Here is a 27,431-nt window from a genome sequence, read left to right as displayed (position 1 = left end):
GACTCTGTGAAAAAAAAGAATAGATCAAAGGCTGCAGTGGGCTTCCAAAGTGCTATTCCAATCACTCTTTGCTGGCATGCAACAAACAGAATTGCAAATGATTGACTCTTGTTTCTAGAGCATGAAACAGATCTCCCTTTGGTTTGATAAAGAGAGGTTATCCAATTTCCCTGTACCTGCCCAGGAGCAGGACACCATCTACAGGCCCATCTAATCCAGTGGAGAAACAGGAGAGGAAAAGATCATTAATTATCTTGACCTCATTACCTACAAATAAATAAGCACATGGGAAAGCAGGGATGAAAGAAGGAAAGCATCAATAAAGATATTAAACCCATATTAAAGGAGACTGGAAAGGCTCAGAAGACTGTTAGGAAGCTACCAACTCAAGTACTCTGAAGTCTTTATTCCAATATATCTGGCACTTGAGACTTTTAACTACAAATAATGGCATTTGAATGGTGCTTTATTTTATCGACTGAAGCTGATGATACCAAACTGGGAGGCTTGGCTGAGACACCTGAAGGCTGTGCAACTATTCAGTGATACTTGGACAAACTGAGAGCTGGGCAGAGAGGAACCTAATGAGGTTCAACAAAGATAAGTGCAGAGTCCTGCCCTGGGAAGGTTGGGAGGTGATCTGCTGGAGAGCAGCCCTGTGAAGAAGGATCCTGGGGTGCATTGAGAGGAGTGTAGGCAGCAGATCCAGGGAGGTTCTCATCCCCCTCTCCTCTGCCCTGGTGAGACCTCACCTGGAATACTGCATCCAGTTCTGGGCTCCCCAGTTCAAGAGGGACAGGCATCTGCTGGAGAGAGTCCAAGGCAGGGCTACAAGGATGCTGAATGGACTGGAGCACTGCCTGGTGAGGAGAGGCTGAGAGCCCTGGGGCTGTTTAGTCTGGAGAGGAGAAGACTGAGAGGGGACCTCATAAATGTCTATAAATATCTGAGGGCTGGGGGTCAAGAGGGAGGGGACAGACTCTGCTCAGTTGTGTCCCATTATAGAACAAGGGGTAATGGATATAAACTCCAACAAAGGAGGTTCCACTTCAACATGAGGAGGAACTTCTCCACTGTGAGGGTCAGAGAGCACTGTAACAGGCTGCCCAGAGAGGTTGTGGAGTCTCCTTCTCTGGAGACTTTCAAGCCCTGTCTGGATGTGTTCCTGTGTGACCTGTGCTATGGTCCTGCTCTGGCAGGGGGGTTGGACTTGATCATCTCCAGAGGTCCCTTCCAACCCCTAACATCCTGTGAGCCTGTGAAATCCTGTGCAGCATACAGTGATCACTTCCCTTTATGCAAACACATGCAACACTTTTATGGTGGTTGGGCTGGGAGTAGAAACTAAACCACCACCCAATGTTAAATATTTGCCAAATCAGTTTTCCAGCAAGTGCTGATGACTTTGTGAGGATTTTTTCCCTGTCCCAGTGCCATGTACTGTTTCTTTTAAGCAGGCAGAAAACTAACCAAACAAACAGATGCAGAATATTTCAAGGACAAAAGCAATCTCTTGCCTGATATAAAGCAGCTCCATTTGTTTACTAAATTTCATTTTGATACCTACTCAAGCAAAACCAATTTAAGCTAAGGGTAACCTTTAAAGAAGGGAAAGGAGCAAAACAGAACTCTTTGAGAGAGCTACAGTATTATTGCTGTGGCAGAAGGTTGGGCTACAAAGGAAGCTCTTCAGAAAGAAAAGCTGGGAGCAGATCTGCAGTAACCACATCAGAATAGAAGTTCACTTTTGACAAGAAAGGACTTTCTTCTATCCTCAGTTACCACTTAGAAAGCCACCTGGCTCCCAACAATTCTCTCTGAATGCAGCTTCATTAGTTGTTAAATTGAGTGCCAGTCTCTCTCTACAGACATTGCCAAATTTCCTGTTTGCAAGGACACATCCTGATTGGAAGATGGCAAACACATTGGCCACAACAACCCCATGCAGCACTACAGGCTGGGGACAGAGTGACTGGAGAGCAGCCAGGCACAAAGGGACCTGGAGGTACTGGTTGATAGTAGGATGAACATGAGCCAGCAGTGTGCCCAGGTGGCCAAGAAGGCCAATGGCATTCTGGCCTTCATCAGGAATAGTGTGGCCAGCAGGAGCAGGGAAGTCATTGTGCCCTGTACTCAGCACTGGTTAGGCCACACCTTGAGTCCTGTGTCCAGTTCTGGGCCCCTCAGATTAGAAAGATGTTGAGTTGCTGGAAGGTGTCCAGAGAAGGGCAACAAGGCTGGGGAGGGGTCTGGAGCACAGCCCTGTAAGGATAGGCTGAGGGAACTAGAGGTGTTTATCCTGGAGAAGAGGAGGCTCAGGGGAGACCTTATTGCTCTCTACAACTCCCTGAAGGGAGTCTTCTCCCAGGCAACCATGACAGAAGGAGGGGACACAGTCTCAAGCTGCACCAGGATAGGTTTAGGCTGGATGTTAGGATGAAATTCTTCCCAGAAAGAGAAATTGGCCATTGGAATGTGCTGCCCAGGGAGGTGGTGGAGTCACCATCACTGGAGGTGTTTAAAAAGAGTCTGGATGAGGCACTTGGTGCCATGGTTTAGTTGATTAGGTGGTGTTGGATGACAGGTTGGACACGATGATCTCAAAGGTCTCTTCCAACCTGGTCTATTCTATTCTGTTCTATTCTATTCTGAAAAGTCTGCATTTCTTCTTCTTTTTTAAACAAAGATTTATTAAGGATCTGTTTCACCACTGGCTGGCTTTATGGAACTGCAAAATAACTTCCAGAGAGTGCCACCAGAAACTTCTCAGACTCTTATTGTGCCCAAAAATAGAAAGATATTGAACTGCAGAGAAGCAGTGGTTTTCCCAACACTAAATCTGTGACCTATAATTATTCTTCCTCAGCTACAGCAGCACATGGCCCTGCCCAGGCAATCTCTTATGCATGTGGAAATATTCACAGAATTGTCACGGTGCAAGGGACCCAAAGGATCATCCAGTCCCAACCCCCCTGCCATGGCCAGGGACACCTCACACTACAGCAGGTTGCTCACAGCCACATCCAGCCTGGCTGCAAAAACTTCAAGGGATGAGGCTTCCACCACCTCCCTGGGCAACCTGTGCCAGTGTCTCACCACCATTACGGGGAACAACTTCTTCCTAATGTCTAATCTAAACCTCCCTCCTCTGGCTTGGATTCTTTCTTCCTAACATCCAATCTGAATCTACCCATTTCTAGTTTTGCTCCATTCCCCCCAGTCCTATCACTCCCTGACACCCTCAAAAATCCCTCCCCAGCTTCCTTATAGCCCCATTCAGATAATGGAAGGTCACAATAAGGTCTCCTCAGAGCCTTCTCTTCTGCAAACTGAACAGCCCCAACTCTCTCATCCTGTCGTCATAGGAGAGGAGCTCCAGCAATCTCACCTTACCAGTATATAGAATCATTGAATCACAGAATCAAAGAATTATAGAATCATAGAATGTTCAAGGCCAGAAGGGACCTCCAAAGGTCATCCAGTCCTGTCTGCACAGATCAACTGTGTAGAAAAGAACTTAAGGCTGAATCTCTAGCCTTGCTAAACCACCATTTCATGCTTAGGAGCTTTAACAGTGAACCCATGCTCAATTATTCAACTGGAAAACTGAACAGAACCCTTCAAAAATGTACTTCCAATCTTTTATTGTTAGCTTCTGTTTGTTCTATTGTCTTGCTAAAACTCACCCTTAAATTCTAGAATACAGAATTAACCAGGTAAGAAAAGACCTTTCAGATCATCAAGTCCAAGCTATCACCCAACACCATCCAAGCAACCAAACCATGGCACCGAGTGCCTCAGCCAGTCTCTTTTTAAACACTTCCAGGGATGGTGACTCCACCACCTCCCTGGGCAGCACATTCCAATGGCTAATCTCTCTTTCTGTAAAGAATTTCTTCCTAACATCCAGCCTAAACCTCCCCTGGCACAGCTTGAGACTGTGTCCTCTTACAATCATAGAATCAATAAGGTTGGAAAAGACCTCAGAGAATCAAGTCCAACCTATCACCCAGCACTTCATGACTAGCTAAACCATGGCTTCAAGTGCCACATCCAATCCCTTTTTGAACACCTCTTCTTGTCACAGAACAGAAAGAGAAGAGACCAACCCCCACCTGGCTACAACCTCCCTTCAGATAGCTGTAGAGAGCAATAAGGTCTTCCCTGAGCCTCCAGCAGTGCTAGAACTAATTAGTTGGAGCTAAAAACATTGTGTCCCTTATGTGTTGTATTCTCATGACCTCAACAGGCAGAGGCTAAGGCCAACTGTTCAGCTTGGGGTTTAGCAGAAAGTGAACAATAAACTGATGCTAAATGGCTTCTGAGGGCATTCACTTCTGTTCTGCTACCTGATTTACAGCTGCTTGTAACACCTGCACACTCCTGCATCTGCAGGCTACAGCATGGAAACACTTCCACTTAGGTGCACTTAATCAGCAATTCCTGTGAGAAATCAGTCATCAGATTAAGGCAGCAGCAACACAGGCAGTTCCCAAGGGGAAGAAAAGTTAGTGTACAAAGGAGCAGTTCTCAAAGTCTGGTTGTTGTATTAAAAGCAGGGAAGAACAAACAATACCCAGGGCCAAGCTGTCCTTACAGAAGGGCAATACAGCATTGCTGGGCACTGCCTTTTGGCCATCTTCAGCAGCACAGCCTTCATCTCCATCACCTTTTCTTTGCCCCTATGTATTTCCTATGTTTTTCCCTCTTATTCCTTGTATCAGTAATCCCTTATTCCTCAGACACATTCCAAGTGTATGAGGTTCCCCAGTGCAGCACTTACCTAGGATATTCTGTTCCCCAAAAGAAAGGCTTCTGCAATTCTCCTGCTGGGAATCCTGCAATAGGAAGAAACAAAACAGAGCAAAACAGTAATAGTGAAGTCTCTCATCCAAGGCAGCCCAAGGGTTTGGAATTGAAACAAACTTTTTCCTTTAGTTTCAGGAGGTTTAGCTAGAGAGATTTTTTCCTAAGGAGCAGCAGAGAGATTTTGGAGAAGAAACAGAGATCCTCCTTCCTTGAGGGAGGAAGATGCTGCATTGCAAGAACTTCATTTCAGTCACAGAATCAGCCAGGTTGGAAGAGACCTCTAAGATCACCAAGCCCAACCTACACCCAACCCTACGTGATCAACCAGACCACAGGTGTCCCTGTGAAAAAAACACCCAGTGTTTCCTGTGCAGAAAATCATTGGGCTGCCCTTAGATCTGTTAACAGATCCACAGCCAATAAATAGGGAACAAGAATTCAGAAAGTGTTAGCTTAGAGAGGCTTCAGTGCAGCAGGAGACAGGAGAGTGGTAAAATTTATGTCTCATCTATGAAGAATTGTCAGGGTTGGAAGGGACCTCAAGGATCATCTAGTTCCAAGCCCCCCTGCCGTGGGTAGGGACACCTCACATTAGATCAGGTTGCTCAGAGCCACATCCAGCCTGGCCTTAAAAACCTCCAGAGAGGTTCTCCCCCACCCTCTACTCTGCCCTGCTGAGGCCACATCTGAAATATTGTGTCCAGTTTTGGGGCCCTCAGTTCAAGAAGGAACTCAGGGGACTGCATTAAAGAGTCCATCACAGAGCCTCATGGAACGTCTTCCTTATGAGGAGAGCCTAAGGAAGCTGAGGGCTCTTTAGATTGGAGAGGAGGAGCCTGAGGAGTGACCTCATTCATGTTGATAAAGATGTGCAGGGTGAGTGCCAAGGGGATGGAGCCAGGCTCTGCTGGGTGATGCCCAGTGGCAGCACAAGGGGCAGTGGTAGAAGCTGAGGCATAGGAAGTTCCATGGGAACACAAGGAAACATTTTTCCCTGTGAGGGTGACAGAACCCTGGACCAGGCTGCCCAGGGGGGTTGTGGAGTCTCCCTCTTTGGAGGTATTCCAAACCCACCTGGATGTGTTCCTGTGTGACCTGCTCTAGGTGCTCCTGCTCTGGCAGGGGGGTTGGACTGGATGATCTCCCGTGGTCCCTTCCAACCCCTGACATTCTGTGATTCTTTTCCATTAGCTTACAAGAAATGTGCTCATCAAACTTATTTTCTGTGAGTGGCTGTTTCCCCTTACTTCTCCAGATGCTGTTTTGTTGTTTCAAGTGTGTCATCATTTGCTTTTCCAGCGCTCCAAAACACAATTGCATCAATGTCAAGGGCAAAGCTTTCCTAATCTACCTCTCTTTGCCTCCCATAGTGTTTTTAAACATCTCACAGCAATGGGACAATCATGCAACCTGATGAAAATTGCCTGCAAGCACACTAGGTTAAGAGCTGGAAATTTAGTGTGAACTCCGTTGCCTGGTTGCTTCCCAATCTGAACCTCAAGAACCTCATTCCTGAACGTTTTAAAGAGACCGTTTAATGAAGGACTCATTAGGGCCCATTAACCCCAAATGTTCCTCTCCCCATAACAGCAGATGAGAAGAATTCAAAGGAAGCATAGCCAGAAGATCCAGAGAGGTGATTCTGCCACTTTGCTCTGCTCCAGTGAGACCTCGCCTTCAGCTATGGAGCCCTCAACACAGGAAGGACTTGGACCTGATGGAGGGGTTTCAGAGGAGGGCCACAAAAATCATCAAGGGGCTGGAACACCTCTGCTATGAGGACAGGCTAAGGGAGCTAGGGTTGTTCAGCTTGGAGAAGAGAAGGCTCCAGGGAGACCTAATAGCTGAAGGGGCTGCAGAGGGAGTTTCCAAAGGCCTGTAGTGACAGGGTGAGGGGCAATGGTTTGAAATTAGAGAACAGGAGATTGAGATTGGATGTTAGGAAAAACTTCTGTACCATGAGGGTGCTGGAACACTGGAACAGGTTGCCCAGGGGAGTACTTGAGGCCCCATCCCTGGAGATATTCAAGCTCAGGCTGTAACTAGACTCTGAACAATCTGACCTGGTGGAGGATGTCCCTGCTGACTGCAGGGGTGTTGGAATGGATGACCTTTGGAGGTCCATCCAACCCAAACCAATGTCCTAGACCTAGAATCTCCTTGAAATTGAGATAGATCACAGAATCACATAATGTTAAGGGCTGGAAGGGACCTCCAGAGATCATCCCCCCTGCCAGAGCAGGAGCATCTAGCACAGGCTGCCCAGGAACACATCCAGGTTAGTTTTGAAAGTCTCCAGAGAAGGAGACTCCGCAACCTCTCTGGGCAGCCAGTTTTGGGTTTTTTTCCTTTGTGTGTGTGTGCTGTTTTGAATCCTCTCAGTTTAGGCAATTCCCTTGTGAAGTCTGATTCTTGCTTGTTTGGCATATTGCACCTAAAAGAAATACTGGCAAAACTCAGCCAGTTTATAGCAGGCTGTAGAAACAACAAATGCTAACAGCATTATTCATATGCCACTGGAGTTCAAGCAAGCAAAGAGCTGATCTGAAGGAGGCAGCCAGACTGCAGAGAATTTCACATCTTAAGGAGGAGCTACAGGCACAGGGAAGGTACTTTCAGCTAACACTTCACAATAAATCTTTACATGCCTTTCCCCCCCTACTCAGCCCCAGAAGAGGAATATGGGCTGAAAACCTCTCTCTCCATACATTTTATTGCTAGTTCAGGCTCTGACTCTACAGCCAAGGCCATTATTCACCCATCAGCACATAGAAAGCAAGCTGTGTTGTCTTATTACAGACCCCATCCAAACCCATCTGCCATAGATCACAGAATGTTAGGGGCTGGAAGGGACCTTGAGAGATCATCCAATCCAATCGCCCTGCCAGAGCAGGAGCACCTAGTGCAGGTCACATAGGAACACATCCAGGTGGGTTTGGAATATCTCCAGAGCAAGAGACTCCACAACCCCTCCCCCAGGCAGCCTGGTCCAGGGCTGTCACACTCACAGTGAGAAAAATGTTTCCTTGTGTTCCCATGGAACTTCCTATGCCTCAGCTTCTCCCACTGCCCCTTGTGCTGCCATTGGGCATCACTGAGCAGAGTCTGGCTCCAGCCTCTTGGCACTCACCCTGCACATCTTTATCAACATGAATGAAGTCACCCCTCAGGCTCCTCTGCTCCAAGCTACAGAGCCCTCAGCTCCCTCAGTCTCTCCTCCTAAGGAAGATCTTCCACTCCCTTCATCATTTTTGTGGCTCTGTGCTGGACTCTCAAGCAATTTCCTGTGGTCCTTCTTGCCCTGAGGGGCCCAGAACTGGACACAATATTCCAGATGTGGCCTCAGCAGGGCAAAGTAGATAAGGAGGGGAACCTCTCTTGACCTACTCACCACAGCCCTTCTAATCCACCCAGTATGCACTTGGCCCTTCTTGGCCACAAGAGCACATTGCTGATTAAGAGATTGGAGCATCACTCATGGGAGGGGAGGGGAGGGGAGGGGAGGGGAGGGGAGGGGAGGGGAGGGAAAAAATTGAACCAAGGAGAATACTGGTGAGTAGGAAGTAGGGGAAACTGAAAATGAGGGCTGACTTAACACTTCAAACTTCCTTAACAAGAGGGCTCAGAAAGTGTTCAGCCCCAATCTGTTACTTTCATTAACCTCCTGGAAACTTAACATGCACTTGAAACTACTCCATCAATAACCTTCCAATTAGCCTAGTTCTTAAGGGCAGAGAAAGTGTCCCTAGACATGGCCCCCTTGGGCTCGCTAGCCACAGCACTGTGATGAGAACTCTCCCCTGCAACTCCCAGCAGCAGCAGCCAGCTGACACCATCAATGATTGCATGCTGCTCTCTGTGAAGAGGATACTTCTTGGCTAATGTGAGCTCTCAGCTCTGGTTTTCTCTACACATGCTAATTCAAATCTAATTTTCAGCTTCTGGTGTAGATGATATCTTCTTCCTGTAGCATGTAACGAAGCCACTCTCTAATGAGGCCTCCTGACTTTGACCAGAGCAGTGCAATACAAGCACAAATGACTTAAGAGCATGGGTATGGACTTACAGAGATAGTATCAACAGTAGATAATCATCCAAGGCATCTGTTCAACCTTACACCTCATCAGGGTGTTGCTTTTCTCTGCCTCAAAGGCCTGGAGAACCTCTCCTATGAGGACAGGCTGAGAGAGTTGGGGTTGTTCAGTCTAGAGAAGAGAAGACTCCAGGGGGACCTTACTGGAAGTGACCTCTGGAGATCATCTAGACCAAAATATAATTTTGGAAGCTCTTTGCAGCCTCTGTTCCATTCTTTTTTTCCACAGAGTCATAGAATGGTAGGGGTTGGAAGTGACCTTATTGTGAGCTTCCAGAATCTGAAGGGCCCCTCAAGAAAGCTGGGGAGGGACTTCTCCAGAGGTCAGTTGGTGATAGGACTGGGGGGAATGGATCCAAACTAGAGGAGGACAGATTTACATCAGACATTAGGAAGAAATTCTTCCACATGAGGGAGGTGAGACACTGGCACAGGTTGCCCAGGGAGGTGGTGGAAGCCTCATCCCTGGAGGTTTTGAAGGCCAGGCTGGATGTGGCTGTGAGCAACCTGCTGTAGTGTGAGATGTCCCTGCCCATGGCAGGGGGGTTGGGACTGGATGATCCTTGGGGTCCCTTCCAACCCTGACAGTTCTGTGATTCTGTGAAGCTCAAGACACGCATTTTCCAAAGAGGAGCTTTATAAGGAGAAGTCAGATACTCACTGATCTGGTTGGTAGATGCACTATAAAAAGCATTGACGGTAGTTGGGCTTGTAAACCACCTGTAATAAGAGTAAAAGAAATTGGCTGTCAGTACACTTACATCTTTATGAACAGAAGGAGCACAGATAAAAAGAGAACTCAGTGGAAGGAAGCAAAAATGTCAAAAGGCCTGGGATGCATATAAAGCTTAAGTATTTCTCCATTTAAACAGATGCTACCCACACTTTCTGGAACATTGAAACCTATTCTCTAATGGCTTTATTTTAAGCACACACAATCAACAGGAGTGGTTGTTAAGCTTCTTATTGCCTAGTGTGTTTTATTTCTGAGTGAGAGTGATTGGTAACTTCCTATTACCTAATATCTTTTATTTCTAAGTGTGAGTGATGGTTAAGCTTATTATTACCTAATTTGTTTTATTTCCAAGTGAGGCTGATTGCTAAGCTTCCTATTACCTAATGTGTTTTATTTCTCAGTGATTGTTAAGCTTCCTATTACCTAATGTGTTTTATTTCTAAGTGAGAGTGATTGGTAAGCTTCCTATTACCTAATATGTTTTATTTCTGACTGAGGGTGATTGCCAAGCTTCCTATTACCTAATGTGTTTTATTTCCAAGTGAGGGTGATTGTAAAGCTTCCTATAACCTGTTTTATTTCCAAGTCTCCATTTTGCTTGAGGTCTGCTGTGCTGACAAAGTGAAGCTCACCCAACAGAGGCTGCAGCACTGATAGCAGCTGTGAAAAGTCCCTTAGGGTATCTTTCAAATATGTGTGGAGGAACTCCCTTTTGAAGTTAGAGGAGAGCATTTTGTAATGACCAGCAGGGCTAGGGAAGTTCTTCTCCCCCTCTACTCTGCCCTGGTGAGACCACACCTGCAATACTGTGTCCAGTTTGGGGCTCCCCAGTTCAGTGAATGGATGAGGCACTCAGTGCCATGGTTTAGGTAATTAGATGGTGTTGGGTGATAAGTTGGACTTGATGATCTTGAAGGTCTTTTCCAACCTGGTTGATTCTATATTCTGTAAGAGACACAGAGAGAGAGAGTCCAGCAGAGAGCCAGGAGGATGATTAGGGGACTTGGGCATCTCCCCTGTGAAGAGAGACTGAGAGCCCTGGGGCTGTTTAGTCTGGAGAAGAGAAGGCTGAGAGGGGATCTGATCAATGGCTATTGATATCTGAGGGGTGGGTGTCAAGTGGAGGGGGCCAAGCTCTTTTCAGTGGTGTGCAGTAGTAAGCCAAGGAACAATGGATACAAACTTGAACAGAGAAGGTTTCACTTCAACATGAGGAGAAACTTCTTGGCAGTGAGGGTGCCAGAGCCCTGGAACAGGCTGGCCAGAGAGGTGGAGTCTCCTTCTCTGGAGACTTTCCAAACCCACCTGGATGCATTCCTGTGCACACTACCCTGGGTGCTCCTGCTCTGGCAGGGGGCTTGGACTGGGTGATGTCTGGAGGTCCCTTCCAACCTCTAATGTACTGTGGTACTGTGATACTGTGTCTGTTTCAATATACACACACTGTGTATATTTGTATGTGTGACTGCATGGATGAATATGAAACTCTGATTGTCCTTTTTATCTTTCCCTTCCACCTGGCGCTCACTTCCCCACGCTCTGCCTTTCCCCTCCCTCTGCTCTAGTCATGTCTCACCTGGGTTATTATAATTGTCTTCACACCTTGTCCCCTTCCTCCTTATGCTCCCCCTGCTTTGTTCAGCCCTCTCCATCCAACCTGGCTTGCAATCCAACCTGGGCTGTTCTGTGCATAATATCTCTCAGCTCATGCCACAAAATCCCTTTCATAGGGTCTCTCCTGATACCTGAGCAGTTTTTCTTTGGTTTGATAGAGCCAGCTGTGAAGACAGCAGCCATCTCCCCAGCCAGCTGTTAGGACTTGCAGCTGGCATCTAAAACAGGCAGTGGGGCCAGCAAGCTGCACTTCCTGCAGCTGCAGTGCTGGTGGCGGAGGCTGCCTCCCCAGACTGACAGAGCAGGCAGCTCTGGTACCCCAATGTGTTGTCACAGACTCATGCTACCCGCTGGGACATGTACATCCCTCCCTCCATCCATGCCCTGAGCAATGCCTCCCCTGATTCCCTCCACTCTCCTTTTCTCTGTGAGGCAGATAACAGCCAGGGAGGGAGCAGAAGAGAGGACAAAGAATGTTTATAATTACTCCTGCTTTGGGGGATGTTCCTTCCTCTTTTTAGCTTATAAAACTGATGCATTTCCAGAATGACTTCTTTCTACTTTGATATTGACATTTCCCCCTTGCTTTGTCTTGTATCCTCCAGCTCCTCTGCCTGGTGGGGTTTTCCTGCTGCTTGGAAGGAACCATCCTTTTGATTGTTCCATGTAGGTTACTGTGCTGAGGAGTGTGGATCCAGTCTGAAATGCTGTTGCTGAGAAATCTGCACTCTCTGCTAAATGAACAGAGTGCTTTACACTTTAGGGCTACTATTACTTTACTATCTGGAAGCTTATTTCCTCAAACCACTAATTTTCTTATTTACCTTTATTTTTTTTTCCACTTCACAGCTTGTACCATCTTATGATATCTACCTCTAAATAGAAATGTTATCCTGGAAGCTGTTGAACTAAGGAAGAGAAGAAATGAAGCAAACAGAAAGAAAACCCCAAGGGTAATTCTTTATTAACACAGAGCCAAGCTTCAGTGTAGACCAAAGGTCTGTGGAGTTCTGTGAAATAGAAAAGCTTGAAAGAAGAAAAAAAAAGAGGAAAAGGGGGGGGGGGAGGAGGGGAGAAAAACAGGGGAAAAGGGGGAGGGGAAAAAAAGAGGGAAAATGAAAGAAAAAAGGGGAGAGAAAAGAAAAACAAAAGAAAAAAGGGGGGGGAAGGGGGAAAATGGGAAAAAGGGGGGGAAGAAAAAAGGAAATAAGAAGAAAAAGGGGAAAAAGAAAAAAGGGAAAAGGGAAAAGAAAAAGGGAAAAAAGAAGAAAGGGGGATGAGAAAAAGGAAAAAAGGGAAAGAAGGACAAAAGAGGGAAAGGAAAAAGGGAATGGGAAAAGGGCAGAAAATAAAAAGGAAATAAGGGAAAGCAGGGGAAAGACAAAAGGAATAAAGGGGGAAAGGAATAAGGGAGGAAGGAATAAGGGGAGGGAAGGAATAAGGGGGGGGAAGGAATAAGGGGGAGGAAAGGAATAAAGGGGAGGAAAGGAATAAAGGGGAGGAAAGGAATAAAGGGGAGGAAAGGAATAAAGGGGGGAAAAGGGAATACGGAGGGGGAAGGGAATACGGGGGGGAAAGGAAATACGGGGGGGGGAAGGGAATACAGGGGGGGAAAGGGAATACAGGGGGGGAAGGGAATAAAGGGAGGGAAAGGGAATAAAGGGGGGAAAAGAATAAAGGGGGGAAGAATAAAGTGGGGAAAGAATAAAGGGGGGAAAGAATAAAGGGGGGAAAGGAATAAAGGGGGAAAAGGAATAAAGGCGGGAAAAGGAATAAAGGTGGGAAAGGAAAAAGAAAAAGGGGTAAAAGGGGGAAAGGAAAAAGAGGAAAAGGGGAGGACAAAAGGGAAAAGAGAAGCAAAAGCATCAGCATCTGATAGTTAAAACATGGCAAGTGATGGTATTTTGAAAGCCAGATTTAACATGCTTCAGGCTGCTGGGTGGGAGTGACTGGTTTATCATATAATGACTCTCTGTGCCTCGGTACCTCTCAGCCAACACAGCAAAAGCAGATCGTGTGACATCACTTTCAGAGCCCTTACATAGCATTGAGCAGGTGCAAAGGCAGAATAAACCCCAGCAGGGCTCATGTGGGGGCTACCACCAGCCTCAGAGAAAGCAGAGCATGTAGCTGTGATGACAAAGGAAGGGGGACAAAAATCACACTGGGATCCCCCAGGCCAGAAGGTGTCCCGTAGGATGATGAAGAAAAAGGAAAGAGAGCAAGAATCACACTGGGATCCCCCAGGCCAGAAGGTGTCCTGTAGGATGATGAAGAAAAAGGAAGGGGGGCAAAAATCACACTGGGATCCCCCAGGCCAGAAGGTGTCCTGTAGGATGATGAAGAAAAAGGAAAGAGAGCAAAAATCACACTGGGATCCCCCAGGCCAGAAGGTGTCCCGTAGGATGATGAAGAAAAAGGAAAGAGAGCAAGAATCACACTGGGATCCCCCAGGCCAGAAGGTGTCCCATAGGATGATGAAGAAAAAGGAAGGGGGGCAAAAATCACACTGGGATCCCCCAGGCCAGAAGGTGTCCCGTAGAGGCACAGAGGGGCTGTGGAGTCTCCTTCTCTGGAGACTTCGCAGACCCATCTGGATGTGTTCCTGTGCAAGCTGTGCTGGATTCTATGGTCCTGCTCTAGCAGGGGGGTTGGACTGGAAGGTCTTCCCACCCCTAACATCCTGTGACCCTGTGAAACACCACCACAGGAGCTAAGCAGCAGCAATGTCGAAGTCCCCGTGTAGGAGGAGTTATTTTTAAGTAGCATGATTAGACTAATTAAGGTCTGTTTAGGTTTCTGATTTGCATCTGAAGGATTTGATTACCCACCAGGAGGAGAAGAGACTGATACCCTCTCCTGTGTTTCGTGACAGTGTGTGACACAACCTGCCCTCTCCTGTTTACAAATAACAAGCAATGTATGTGAATGGTAGTGTGCCTTACTCCACACCACAGCAGGTAACCAACAATGCTGATTGCTACTAGGACTGAAAATAGCATCTCTTACTTAATGCTTCCATTCATAGACAATTTATTCCGTAAAGCCCTGCTGGCTCATTCCAAATTCTAACTGTGACCAGGAGATATAATCCATTTTTAATTGAGATTCAATTACTCCTCTTTTTTTTTTTCCTCCTCTTCCTTTCTTTTTAATTCGTTCAATTAAATATCAGCTTCAAGCACACCACTACTGTGCACCAGAAGAGGGATACCTAGAACTTGCCAAAGAAAATATCCACAGGAGCTTCTGAATAACTAGGGGAAGGGGGGGAACCTAGTCTTTCTGCATCCAATACATAGCTGTGTATATAATTCTGTCAAAACATAAATTAATTGCCCAGGTGGCCAAGAAGGCCAATGGCATCCTGGCCTGCATCAGCAAGAGTGTGGCCAGCAGGAGCAGGGAAGTCATTGTGCCCTGTGCTCAGCACTGGTTAGGCCACACCTTGAGTCCTGTGTCCAGTTCTGTGCTCCTCAATTTAAGAAGGACATTGAGACTCTTGAATGTGTCCAGAGAGGGCAACAAGGCTGGGGAGGGGTCTGGAGCACAGTCCTGTGAGGAGAGGCTGAGGGAGCTGGGGGTAGTTTAGCCTGGAGAAGAGGAGGCTCAGGGGAGACCTTCTTGCTCTCTACAACTACCTGAAGAGAGGTTGTAGCCAGGTGGGGGTTGGTCTCTTCTCTCAGGCAACCAGCACCGGAACAAGAGGACACAGTCTCAAGCTGTGCCAGGGGAGGTTTAGGCTGGAGGTGAGGAGAAAGTTCTTCCCAGAAAGAGAAATTGGCCATTGGAATGTGCTGCCCAGGGAGGTGGTGGAGTCACCAGTCCTGGAGGTGAACTGGACACAATATTCCAGATGTGGCCTCACCAAAGCAGGGTAAAGGGGGAGCAGAACCTCTCTCTACCTACTAACCACAGCCCTTCTAATCCACCCCAGGATGCCATTGGCCTTGGCCACAAGAGCACATTGTGGCTCATGGTCAACCTTCCATCCACTAGGACTCCAAGGTCCTTTTCCCTTTCACTGCTCTCCAGCAGGTCAGTTCCCAACCTATCCTGCTCCATGGGATTGTTCTCTCCTAGGTGCAAGACTCCACACTCGCCCTTGTTGAACTCCATTACATTTCTCCCTGCCCAACTCTCAGCCTGTCCAGGTGTGGCTGAATGGCAACACAGCCTTCCTGTGTCAGGCATCCTCCCAGTTTGGTGTCATCAGCAAACTTGCTGTGCCCTCATCCAGATCATTAATGAATATATTCAACAGCTCTGGTCCTAGTACTGACCCTTGAGGGACTCCACTAGTTACAGGCTTCCAACTAGACTCCATCCCATTGACCATAACTCTGTGACTTCTTTCCTTTAACCAGTTAACAATCCACCTCACTACCTGATCATCCAGACCACACTGCCTCAAGTATACAGAACACAGAATTTACCAGTTTGGAAAAGACCTTTAAGATCATCAAGTCCAACTCAACACCCAACACCATCTAATCAACTAATCCATGGCACTAAGTGCCTCATCCAGTCGCTTTTTAAACACTTCCAGGGCCATTCCAATGGCCAATCTCTCTTTCTGGGAAGAATTTCTTCCTAACATCCAGCCTAAACCTCCCCTGGTGCAGCTTGAGACTGTGTCCTCTTGGACATGAGAAAAGAGTCCAACCCCCTTCAGGTAGTTGTAGAGAGCAAGAAGGTCTCCCCTGAGCCTCCTCTTCTCCAGGCTAAACCACCCCCAGCTCCCTCAGCCTCTCCTCACAGGGCTGTGCTCCAGACCCCTCCCCAGCCTTGTTGCCCTTCTCTGGACACATTCAGGAGTCTCAATGTCTTTCTTAAATTGAGGAGCACAGAACTGGACACAGGACTCAAGGTGTGGCCTAACCAGTGCTGAGTACAGGGCAGGATGACTTCCCTGCTCCTGCTGGCCACACTCTTGCTGATGCAGGCCAGGATGCCATTGGCCTTCTTGGCCACCTGGGCACACTGTTTAGATGCAAAAACTATTGTTAGATGATTATTGTTAGATGATTTTGTCTACTCACTCTGTTTTGGGGACTTCTTTCCTAAGCCAGTAGAAATCTGACTGGGCTGCATACTTGCGCGTTTGCAACACGTTGCCAAAGTAATCACTTTCTGTAAACTTCAGCTGTTAGAGAGAAAGCACAGACACCATTAAAACACATCTAAAGAAACAAAAAGATGACATGTAGCAAGATAATCACCTGATTTTTTGAGGGTGTTATCAAAGCAAGCAATATTTTCACACTCGGTAAGAAGGCTCTGGGGAGACCTCAGAGCAGCCTTCCAGGACCTCAAAGGTGTCTAACAAGAAGGCTGAGAAGGGACTTTCGACCAGGGCTTGTAGTGATTGGATGAGAGGGAACGGAATGAAGCATGAGGAGAGCAGATTTAGACTGGAGATTAGGAAGGATAGTGAGACACTGGAACAGGTTGCTCATGGATGCCCCATCCCTGAGGGTGTTCAATGACAGGTTGAATGAGGCCTTGAGCAACCTGGGCTGGTGGAAGGTGTCCCTGCCCATGGCAGGGGGGTTGGAACTAGATGATCTTTAAGGTCTCTTCCAGCCTAAACCATTCTATGAACCTATGAATTAATCCATTTCACCATGACACAGCAGCTGGTGCACATACAACTGCGAACAGAGATTCCATACAGAGCCATGGGAGAACCTGGGTCCCAGGAAGTACAGCCTGGCACACTTCCACTGAGGATCACTTGCATTTACACCTGAGGATTACAGGATGGCTCTCAATTAATAATGCTCTGCTGAAGTGTTTGTTGCTGTTCTCTGGCAAGATGACTCTCAGGCTTGTATTTTACTGGTCAGGATTGAATTTGTGATTGTGCTTTGCCTGTGACCCTTCAGTAAGATAATTCATCACATGCATGCCACAGTTACCCACTTTGGAAAATGGTTAACTGCTCCTCTTCCTCTTCATCCTCCTCTTCTTCTTATTCTTCAACCTCTTCATCCTCTTCTCCTTCCTCCTCTTCTTCTTCTCCTTCCTCCTCTTCTCCTTCTTCTCCTTCCTCCTCTTCTTCTTCTCCTTCCTCCTCTTCTTCTCGTCCTTCATCCTCCTCTCCTTCATCCTCTTCATATTATTTCTTCATCTTCATATTATTCTTCACCATCTGCCTTTCTATCTCATTTAGGCTGAAGAGAGAGTGGCTCAGGAAAGAGTGGCCCCACAGTGCAGCAGCCAGCACTGTGGGCTCACACATTGCTTAGGACCTCTCAGCATTATCAGCAAAATCATCACTCAAATCCATAGCCTGGAGGGATGAGGAGAGCCTATCCAGGGGCCTCATTGATTCTAGTATTCTGAGGAAAAATGCATGAGCATTTCTGAAGACCATTATGTGGAGGAGAACTGGCTTTGAGTTGTTTCATTTTTGTAACTAAATACAGAATTGTGGACAGTCTCTGTGTGTTTAACCTTTGAAATGCCTCATAGCAGGAAGGCTCTTTGCACCCAGGCATATTTTACTCTCAGCAGGCCTCGTGGTCATCTTGCTGGGAGACAGCAGCACTGACAATTTTGACATCAGAGCCAGCACACTTAAGCCAATGCCTAAAAATAACCAGGCAAGCAGAACTCCAGGTGCATGCCAAAAACAAAAGAGGGGCTTTGACTTTAGGCTGCAGCAAAACAGAGCAAGGAATGGCTGCAATATGTAATAAAAGAAGAAAGCTGCAAGTGTGACACTTACTGTTTTGATGTCTTCATTAATATATGTGTCATTCATGATGAACTGAGGGTAACCCACTTTTGCCATGACTGCTTTTGCCTTTGAAAAAGAGGGAAAAAAAGCAAGAAGTGTTGGCAGATAGAACCATTTCTCTGCATGTGGGATTTTTGCTCTCCCCCCTGCATTTTTGCTCTCCCCCCTGCAACAGGTTGTGGAAGCTTCATCCCTGGAGGTATTCAAGGCCAGGCTGGACGTGACTCTGAGCAACCTGATCTAGTGTGAGGGGTCCCTGCCCATGGGCAGGGGGTTTGGAACTGGATGATCCTTGAGGTCCCTTCAAACCCTGATAAATAGCAAAAGAAGTGTGACCAGCAGGATGAGGGAGGTTGTTCTCCCCCTCTACTCTGTTCTCCTGAGACCCCACCTAGAGTACTGCATCCAGTTCTGGTGCATCCAGCATAAGAGGACATGGAGCTTCTGGGAGCTGGTTCAGAAGAGGCCACAAAGATGACCAAAGGGCTAGAGAACCTCTCCTGTGGGAACATGCTGAGGGAGTTGGGGCTGTTCAGCATGGAGAGGAGAAACCTCTGGGGAGGCCTAATAGCAGCCTTCTAGTACCTGAAGGGGACTACATGAAAGCCAGGAATGGACTTTTGACAAGGGCTTGCAGTGATGGGATGAGAGGGAATGGATTGAAGCTTGAGGAGAGCAGATTTAGGTTGGAGATTAGGAAGAAATTCTTTAGAGCAAGGCTGGTGAGACACTGGAACAGGTTGCCCAGGAAGGATGCGTTCATGACCCCCTCCCTGGAGGTGTTCAAGACGACCAGGCTGGATGAGGCCTTGAGCAACCTGGGCTAGTGCAAGGTGTCCCTGCCCATGGCAAGGGGTTGGAGCTAGATGGTCTTTAACAACTCTTCCAACCTAAACTGTTCTATGTATCTATGAATTGTCCCATTTCATTATGACACAGCAGCTGCTACACATCCAACTGTGAACACAGATTCAATACAGAGCCATGGGAGAACTTGGATCCTAGGAAGTACAGCCTGGCAGATTTCCACTGAGGATCACTTGCATTTACACCTGAGGATGAGTTCACGCTTCTGACTGACACTGCACTTCAGTACAAGGCTGGGGAGACTCTGTAACAGGCTGCCCAGGAGGTGGTACAAGCCCTGTGAGGAGAGGCTGAGGGAGCTGGGGGTGTTTAGCCTGGAGAAGAGGAGGTTCAGGGGAGACCTTATTGCTCTCTACAACTCCCTGAAGGAGGCTGTAGCCAGGTGGGGGTTGGTCTCTTCTCCCAGGCAATCAGCACCAGAACAAGAGGACACAGTCTCAAGCTCTGCCAGGGGAGGTTTAGGCTGGAGGTGAAGAGAAAGTTCCTCACAGAAAGAGTAATTGGCCATTGGAATGTGCTGCCCAGGGGAGGTGGTGGAGTCACCAACCCTGGAGGTGTTCAGAAAAGGCTTGGATGTGACACTTGGAGCCATGGTTTAGTTGCCAGGAGGTATTAGGTATTAGGTAATAGGTTGGACTTGATCTCTCAGGTCTTTTGCAACCTGGTTGATTCTATGATTCTATAGTAGAAACCTCAGCCCTAGGGGTGTTCAAAGCCAGGTTGGATGAGACCTTGAGCAGCTGAGTCTAGTTGAGAGGTGTCCCTGCACATGGTGGGGAGGTTGGAGGATATGATCTCTAAGGTCCCTTTCAACCTAAGCCATTCTTTGATTCCTAAAACCACAGGGTTAATCTTTGTTTTGTTCTCCACTTTGAAGTCTTTGCCCTTTTCCTAATGTCTGTAGAAGTGTTAAAGTAAGGCACACTTCATTTGTCATTAACTTTGATAGTTTATTTTCCCCTCTTTCAGTCATGAATTGGTCCCAGTGCTCACACACAATTTATTTAAGCACTCTGGTGTGAAGTGAGTAGTAGCTGTAGATGACTACTCCCTCTTTGTAAATAATGGCATAAGGCAAACAGCCTTAAGAATGACCTCAAAAAAACCCCACACCACCAGCAGGCCAACCAGCCACCCAGAACGTCTGCGAAACCAATGTGCTTGCAGAAGGAAAGCAGAAGGATACAAAAGGAAAGCAGAAAGATATGAAAGGATAAGGAGAATCTCAGCATCACAGAATGTTAGAGGTTGGAAGGGACCTCAAAAGCTCATCCAGTCCAACCCCCTGCCAGAGCAGGAGCACCTAGAGCAGGTCACACAGGAATACATCCAGGCAAGTCTTGAACGTCTCCAGAGAGGGAGACTCCACACCCCCTGGGCAGCCTGGTTCAGGGCTCTGTCACATTCACAGGGACAAAGCTTTTCCTCCTGTTCCCATGGAACTTCCTATGCCTCAGCTTCCACCACTGCCCTTTGTGCTGGCATTGGGCATCACCCAGCAGAGCCTGGCACTCACCCTGCACATCTCTATCAACACCCTCAGGCTCCTCTGCTCCAAGCCCTCAGCTCCCTCAGTCTCTCCTTCTAAGGAAAATGTTCCACTCCCTTCATCATTTTTGTGGTTCTGTGCTGGACTTTCTCAAGCAGTTCCCTGAGTTCCTTCTTGAACTGAGGGGTCCAGAACTGGGCACAATATTCCAGATGTGGGCTCACCAGGGCAGAGCAAAGGGGGAGGAAAACCTCTCTCGACCTACTAACCACAGCCCTTCTAATCCACCCCAGGATGCCCTTGGCCTTCTGGGCCACAAGGGCACATTGCTGGCTCATGGGCATCTTTTTGTCCACTAGGACCCCCAGGTCCTTTTCCCCTTACATACCACAGAGTTACATCTGACAAATCCATAGAATTAATTAGAGCCATGGTGGCCTAGGCTAGTGCAAAGCTTTTGCTTCCTATGTTTTCAGGATGCTGGAATGTTATTTCTCTTACCCCTCAAATTTGGAAATTTGTTCTTCAAACTCCTATGTGGTGGAAACTCAAATTAATATTACATGATAGGAAGTGCATGGATGGATGGATTGGGCTTTATACCACTGCAGCCATAACAACCCTGCATTCTGCTCTCTGTGAGCTGAGCCTGGACCTCTCTAGGGTCCTGCAATTTCTATTTCCCTCTTGCTGCAGGGGATGACTGTTCAAGAATAATAGAATCAACCAGGTTGGAAAAGACCTCAGAGATCATCAAGTCCAACCTATTACCTAATACCCAACACCTCCTGACAACTAAACCATGGCCCCAAGTGCCACATCTAAGCCTTTTTTTAACACCTCCAGAGATGGTGACTCCACTACCGCCCTGGGCAGCACATTCCAATGGCCAATCTCTCTTTCTGTGGAGAACTTTCTCCTCACCTCTAGCCTAAACTTCCCCTGGCACAGCTTGAGACTGTGTCCTCTTGTTCTGGTTGCTTGGGAGAAGAAACCAACCACCACCTGGCTACAACCTCCCTTCAGGTAGTTGTAGAGAGCAAGAAGGCCTCCCCTGAGCCTCCTCTTCTCCAGGCTAAACACCCCCAGCTCCCTCAGCCTCTCCTCACAGGGCTATGCTCCAGACCCCTCCCCAGCCTTGTTGCCCTTCTCTGGACACGTTCAAGAGTCTCAATGTCCTTCTTAAACTGAGGAGCCCAGAACTGGACACAGGACTCAAGATGAGGCCTAACCAGTGCTGAGTGCAGGGCAGGATGACTTCCCTGCTCCTGCTGGCCACACTATTGCTGATCCAGGCCAGGATGCCATTGGCCTTCTTGGCCACCTGGGCACACTGCTGGCTCATGTTCAGCCAGCTGTCAACCAGTACCCCCAGGTCCCTTTCTGCCTGGCTGCTCTCCAGCCACTCTGTCCCCAGCCTGTAGCACTGCATGGGGTTGTTGTGGCCAAAGTGAACTTGTTAAATGCCATCATGTCCTCTTCCTCTACAATGAAATTCTTGCCCTGCTCTCTGCCTCCACAGTGTCTCTGTGCAACAGGGCCTCCTGTGACAGTAAGAATTATTGAAGTCTGTAAGAAGGAATCTGATGGAGGACAGCCTCTGTTTAACCAAAATTACTTTGCCTCCTCTTTTGGTGTTGTTTTTTTTTCAAGAAGAAAGATTTCTTTGCTTCCTCCAAGCCCTTCAATTTCTCAATCTCATTTCCAACCCAAAGTCATAAGCCTTCAATTGTGACATCACCATTAAGTGTGGCTGAGATAATTAGGATGTCACAAACAGAAGATTACAACTTCAGGTAGGAAATTAACAGCAGGAGCAAATGATCTCTTAAGCAAGAAAGATCCTATTGTCATGCAAATCTCCCTAGTGAGAAAAAGAAGAAGAAAAAGTAATGGAAGACAAATGCTGAGCAGGAAATATGAAATGAGCCTGTCCTCACAGGAGAGGTGTTCCACTCCCTGAAAATCTTCATGGCCCTCCTCTGGACCTATTCTATCATGTCCATGTCCTTCCTGTGTTGAAGGCTCCAGTGCTGAACACAGTACTCCAAGTAGGATCTTAACAGAGCAGAAAAGAACTTGGGGGTGCTGGACATGAGGCAACAGTGTGCACTTGCAGCCCAGAATGCTACTGGTATCCTGGGCTGCATCAATAGCAGCATGGCCAGCGGATCAAAGGAAGTGATTAGAATCATAGAACTGTTGAGCTTGGAAGGGACCTCAAGGATCATCCAGTTCCAACCCCCCTGCCATGGCCAGGGACACCTCACACTACAGCAGGTTGCCCAGAGCCACATCCAGCCTGGCGTTAAAACCCTCCAGGGATGAGGCTTCCACCACCTCCCTGGGCAACCTGTGCCAGTGTCTCACCACCCTCATGGGGAAGAACTTCTTCCTAATATCCAATCTGAATCTACCTATTTCTAGTTTTGTTCCATTCCCCCCAGTCCTTTCACTCCCTGACACCCTCAAAAGTCCCTCCCCAGCTTTCTTGTAGCTCCCTTCAGATACTGGAAGGCCACAATTAGGTCTCCTCAGAGCCTTCTCTTCTTCAGACTGAACAGCCCCAACTCTCTCAATCTGTTTTCACAGGATAAAAAAGAAGAATAAAAAACCCAAACCACACAAACAAAAACACCCAAACCCACACAGAGATTGACAACTCAAAAGTCTCTTTTTCTGTCCTTTGAAATTCAATTAGATATCCTTCCCAAACAAATTTTGCAGTGCCACCAAAGCAGCAGCCACCTTTGACTGGGCTCTGGCACCTTAGTGAGCTGCAGAAACTAGGATTTGCAGTAGAAATTTCTTCCTAGACCTCATCTCACTGCTTGCTGCCAGAGCTCCTCGTGGGCTGATGACCTATACTCCCACTGTCATGCCACCTCTGGCTAGAAACACACCCACTTGGCTGCAAAATGTTTTCTGCTGCTCTTATTTTAGCTCTGGGAAAGCAGCAGGGGTTTAACCACAGCTAACACTGCGCTGACAAAACCCAAGTCCCCAGGGGCCCCCAAAAAACCTCAGTGTGCTGAAGAGATCTCTGGCATTGAACCCTGAGACAAGGGCAGCCCCAGGGACTGGGAAAGGGCGAGGCAAGGAAACCCTTTTCCCATGACAGCTGTAGGAGATAGGAGTTACTCCCAGCATCTCTTTTGGCAGTTTCATGCAAAACTCTGGATAACCTGTTCCAGAGAGGGACAACCTCTGACCTTAGCCTCTGCTTGCATCAGTTTACACTTATTTAACATTTTCAAGGTTATCTTTGCTTAAGCAAAGGTTGCAGAGCAACTTTCTTTTTATTTTCATGAGCAGAATGTGAAAAATTCTTTTGATTTCTAGCCACAAAGTGAGCACAGACCCAGTCCAGGCACAGCTCAAGACCAGACATGGCAGAAATCCATTCTTGCACTACTCAAAACCTGAAGTAGGGACCAAGGACCTAAACACAAGCAAAGCTCAGCTCCAGACTTGCAAGGTTTCTCTCTCAAGCTTGAATAGGAAACCCAGCCCATAGTGTGGCAGTGAGCATGTCACTGTCAGTTCTCCTTGCCTTCTAATATATAGAGGAAACTCCACACCACTCTGGTGAGACCCCACCTGGAGCACTGTGTCCACTTCTGGAGCCTCTATGACAAGAAGGATCTGGAGGTGCTGGAATGTGTCCAGAGAAGGGCCATGAGAATGATCAAGAGAGACAGGTCCTGCACATTGCCCTCAACTCTTCTTTCTTCATGCCTCTTTCATCTGCTGCTCTGGGGGCAGGGCTCTGCCTTTGGACAAGCTCTCTTTGCATGCATTGACATACTAGAAATGTGGCTCTAGAGTGAAAAGTGTGCAATTGCAGCCCAGAAAGCCAACCAGAGCCTGGGCTGCAACAAGAAAAGTGTGGCCAGCAGGTCAGGAGAGGTGATTCGCCCTCTCTACTCCACTCTGGTGAGACCCCACCTGGAGCACTGAGTCCAGTTCTGGAGCCCCTATTACAAGAAAGTGCTGGAAGTGCTGGAAGGGGTCCAGAGAAGAGGATGAGCAGAGGGCTGGAGCTCCTCTCCTATGAGGACAAACCGAGAGTGTTGGGGTTATTCAGTCTGGAGAAGAGAAAGTTCTGATGAGACCTTATTATGGCCTGCCAGTATCTGAAGGGGGCCACAAGAAAGCTGGGGAGGGACTTTTGAGGGTGTCAGGGAGTGATAGGACTGGGGGGAATGGAACAAAACTAGAAATGGGTAGATTGAGATTGGATGTGAGGAAGAAGTTGTTCCTCATAAGGGTGGTGAGACACTGGCACAGGTGTCTGAAAAATGACAGCTGCAAAATCAGGGTTAAACACAATTTCCTCTCCCTTCACCTGTTTCCCACTCTCTGTTTGCACGGCACTCAGGTTATTAATGGAGCTGACAGACCTGCACAACTGAGTAAGCAGCAGCAGCAGGCAGATAACAAGGGAGAAGCTGACAGCAGCAATCTAACCCTAGAGATAAGAGATAAGCAAACATGCCATGGCTATTAGTTTCAACTCTGGCCAACAGAGAAGAACATCTCCTGTGGTTACTGAACAGAGAAGTCCAGGTTCCTCCTCAGAAGGTTAAACTAAATTCAGGATGTGAGGGAGATGATTCTTTGGAGTTGTGGTGAGAAACAATCAGTTGACTTAAAAGAAAGGGGGGGAAAAACAAAGGAAAAAGTGTTGTCAGTCTGATGGGAAGTGCAGACCTACTTTTATTCAGAGGAAAGTCTGGAACACTTCCATGCTAGAAGGTAAGTACCTTGTCTTCTCTCTATCTTCCAGGTGAAAAATGCTACTCCAAACATTGGCATTTTCCACATAACTGTATCAACACAGTACCACAGTATGTTAGAGGTTGGAAGCGACCTCTAGAGATCATCCAGTCCCCCTGCCAGAGCAGGAGCACCCAGGGTAGTCTGCACAGGAATGCATCCAGGTGGCTTTGGAAAGTCTCCAGAGAAGGAGACTCCACAACCTCTCTGGGCAGCCTGCTCCAGGGCTCTGGCACCCTCACTGTAAAGAAGTTTCTCCTCATGTTGAGCTGAAACCTTCTATGTTCAAGCTTGAACCTGTTGTTCCTTGGCTTATTACTGTGCACCACTGAAAAGAGCTTGTTCCCCTCCACTTGACACCCACCCCTCAGAGATTGATAGACATTGATCAGATCCCCTCTCAGCCTTCTCTTCTCCACAGTAAACAGCCCCAGGGCTCAGTCTCTCTTCACAGGGGAGATGCTCAAGTCCCCTATGCATCCTCGTGGCTCTCTGTTGGACTCTCTCCAGCAGGTCTCTGTCTCTCTTGAACTGGGGAGCCCCAAACTGGACACAGAATTGCAGGTGAGGTCTCAGCAGGGCAGTGCAGAGGGACAGGAGAACCTCCCTAGCCCTGCTGGCCACACTTTTCTTGCTGCACCCCAGGATCCCATTGGCTCTCTGGGCCACAAGGGCACATTGCTGTCCCATGCGGGACATCCTCATGGATGTTTTGGGAGTGGTAACCTCATTATCCTGACCAAATTCCAATCTAGGTAAGCAGAGCAAGCTTTTCAAATCCCCTTCATACATTTCTGAGCTACACAGCATCTACTTCACTTCCTGCTTTCTATTGAGTTATCCCCTTGCCTTTACACAGTGAGATAAAGATGAGTTACACCATGAAGATAAGATGCTGGTGCTATATTAAATGCCCAAGGGAACTCCAGACATGTAGCTAAAGAGTTGGAATGTAGCTCTGCCTTTTCTGAACTCAAATCCTTGTTTTAACTATAACAGGAGCCTTGCTCCTTAGTCCCTGCAATGCAACTGCTGCAATACAAGCAGGACTTTACATTGGGCTTGAATAATCCTCACTATCAATACAGGCTGGGAGAGGAGGTGTTGGAAAGAAGCCCTGTGGAAAAGGATTTGGGGGTGCTGATAGATGAGAAGCTGGACATGAGCAAGTAGTGTGAGCTTGCAACACAGAAGGCAAATCACATCCTGGCCTGCATCAAAACCAGCATTGCCAGCAGGTCCAAAGAGGTGATTCTGACACTTTGGTGAGAGCTCACCTGGAGTGCTGTATGCAGGTCTGGAACCCTCAACATAGGAAGGACATGGACCTGATGGAGAGGGTCCAGAGGAGGGCCACAAAAATGATCAGGGGGTTGGAACAGCTCTGCTACTAGGACAGGCTGAGGGAGCTGGGGGAGTTCAGCCTGGAGAAAAGAAGGCTCCAGGGAGACCAAAGAGCAGCCTTCCAGGACTTGAAGGATGGAGAGAGACTGTTTGCAAAGGCCTGCAGTGACAGGACAAGGGGCAGTGGCTTCAAACTAGAGAAGAGTAGATTGAGACTGGATATCAGGAAGAAATTCTTCAAAAGGATGGTGGTGGAACACTGGAACAGGTTGCCCAGGGAGGTGGTTGAGGCTTCTTCCCTGGAGATATTCAAGGTGAGGCTCGACAGGGCTCTGGGCAACCTGATCCAGTTGGGGATGTCCCTGCTGACTGCAGAGGCGGTTGGACTGGATGAGCTTTGGAGGTCCCTTTCAGCCCAGACCATTCTATGATTCTGTGATTTTTGCATCCAGACAGAGGCTGCCCATAATTTCAGAGGGTTCACTTCCACAAAGGAAAAGTGTGGCCAAGGTTCAGTTGGCACTACGCTGGGCACTTTGGAAATGCCAAGGTTGTTTCAAGAAGAATCAAACTTCCCAGGAAATCAGTAAATTGGGAAGGCAGCAATTATCCCTGTTGGCTTTTGGACAGGAATGAAGTAGCTTATTGCTCTCTACAAGAAAGGAGGTTGTAGCCAGGAGGGGGTTGGTCTCTTCTCCTAGGCAACCAGCACCAGAACAAGGGGACACAGTCTCAAGCTGTGCCAGGGGAGGTTTAGACTCAAGGTGAGGAGAAAGTTCTTCACCGAGCGAGTCATTCGCCATTGGAATGTGCTGCCCAGGGAGGTGGTGGAGTCACCATCCCTGGAGGTGTTCAAGAGGGCATTGGACATGGCACTTGGTGCCGTGGTCTAGTCATGAGGTCTGTGGAGACAGGTTGGACTCAATGATCCTTGGGGTCTCTTCCAACCTTAGTG

General features: G+C 47.7%; 1 protein-coding gene across 1 annotated transcript in view; it reads right to left on the bottom strand.

The window, feature by feature from the left end:
* PHEX (phosphate regulating endopeptidase X-linked) overlaps positions 1 to 27,431 on the bottom strand; it is a 105,349-nt gene that overhangs the window by 14,871 nt on the left and 63,047 nt on the right. Inside the window, exons 13-16 of the mRNA XM_009900775.2 lie at positions 17,986 to 18,063; positions 16,295 to 16,398; positions 9,564 to 9,622; positions 4,784 to 4,838 (exon numbers count right to left, since the gene is read on the bottom strand). Coding sequence (XP_009899077.2) covers positions 4,784 to 4,838; positions 9,564 to 9,622; positions 16,295 to 16,398; positions 17,986 to 18,063 — 296 coding nt within the window. The remainder of the gene's footprint in view (positions 1 to 4,783; positions 4,839 to 9,563; positions 9,623 to 16,294; positions 16,399 to 17,985; positions 18,064 to 27,431) is intronic.

The sequence above is a fragment of the Dryobates pubescens genome, chromosome 12 (assembly GCF_014839835.1).
Source record: "Dryobates pubescens isolate bDryPub1 chromosome 12, bDryPub1.pri, whole genome shotgun sequence".
Taxonomy (NCBI): domain Eukaryota; kingdom Metazoa; phylum Chordata; class Aves; order Piciformes; family Picidae; genus Dryobates; species Dryobates pubescens.
This window is presented reverse-complemented; position numbering and strand designations above follow the sequence as displayed.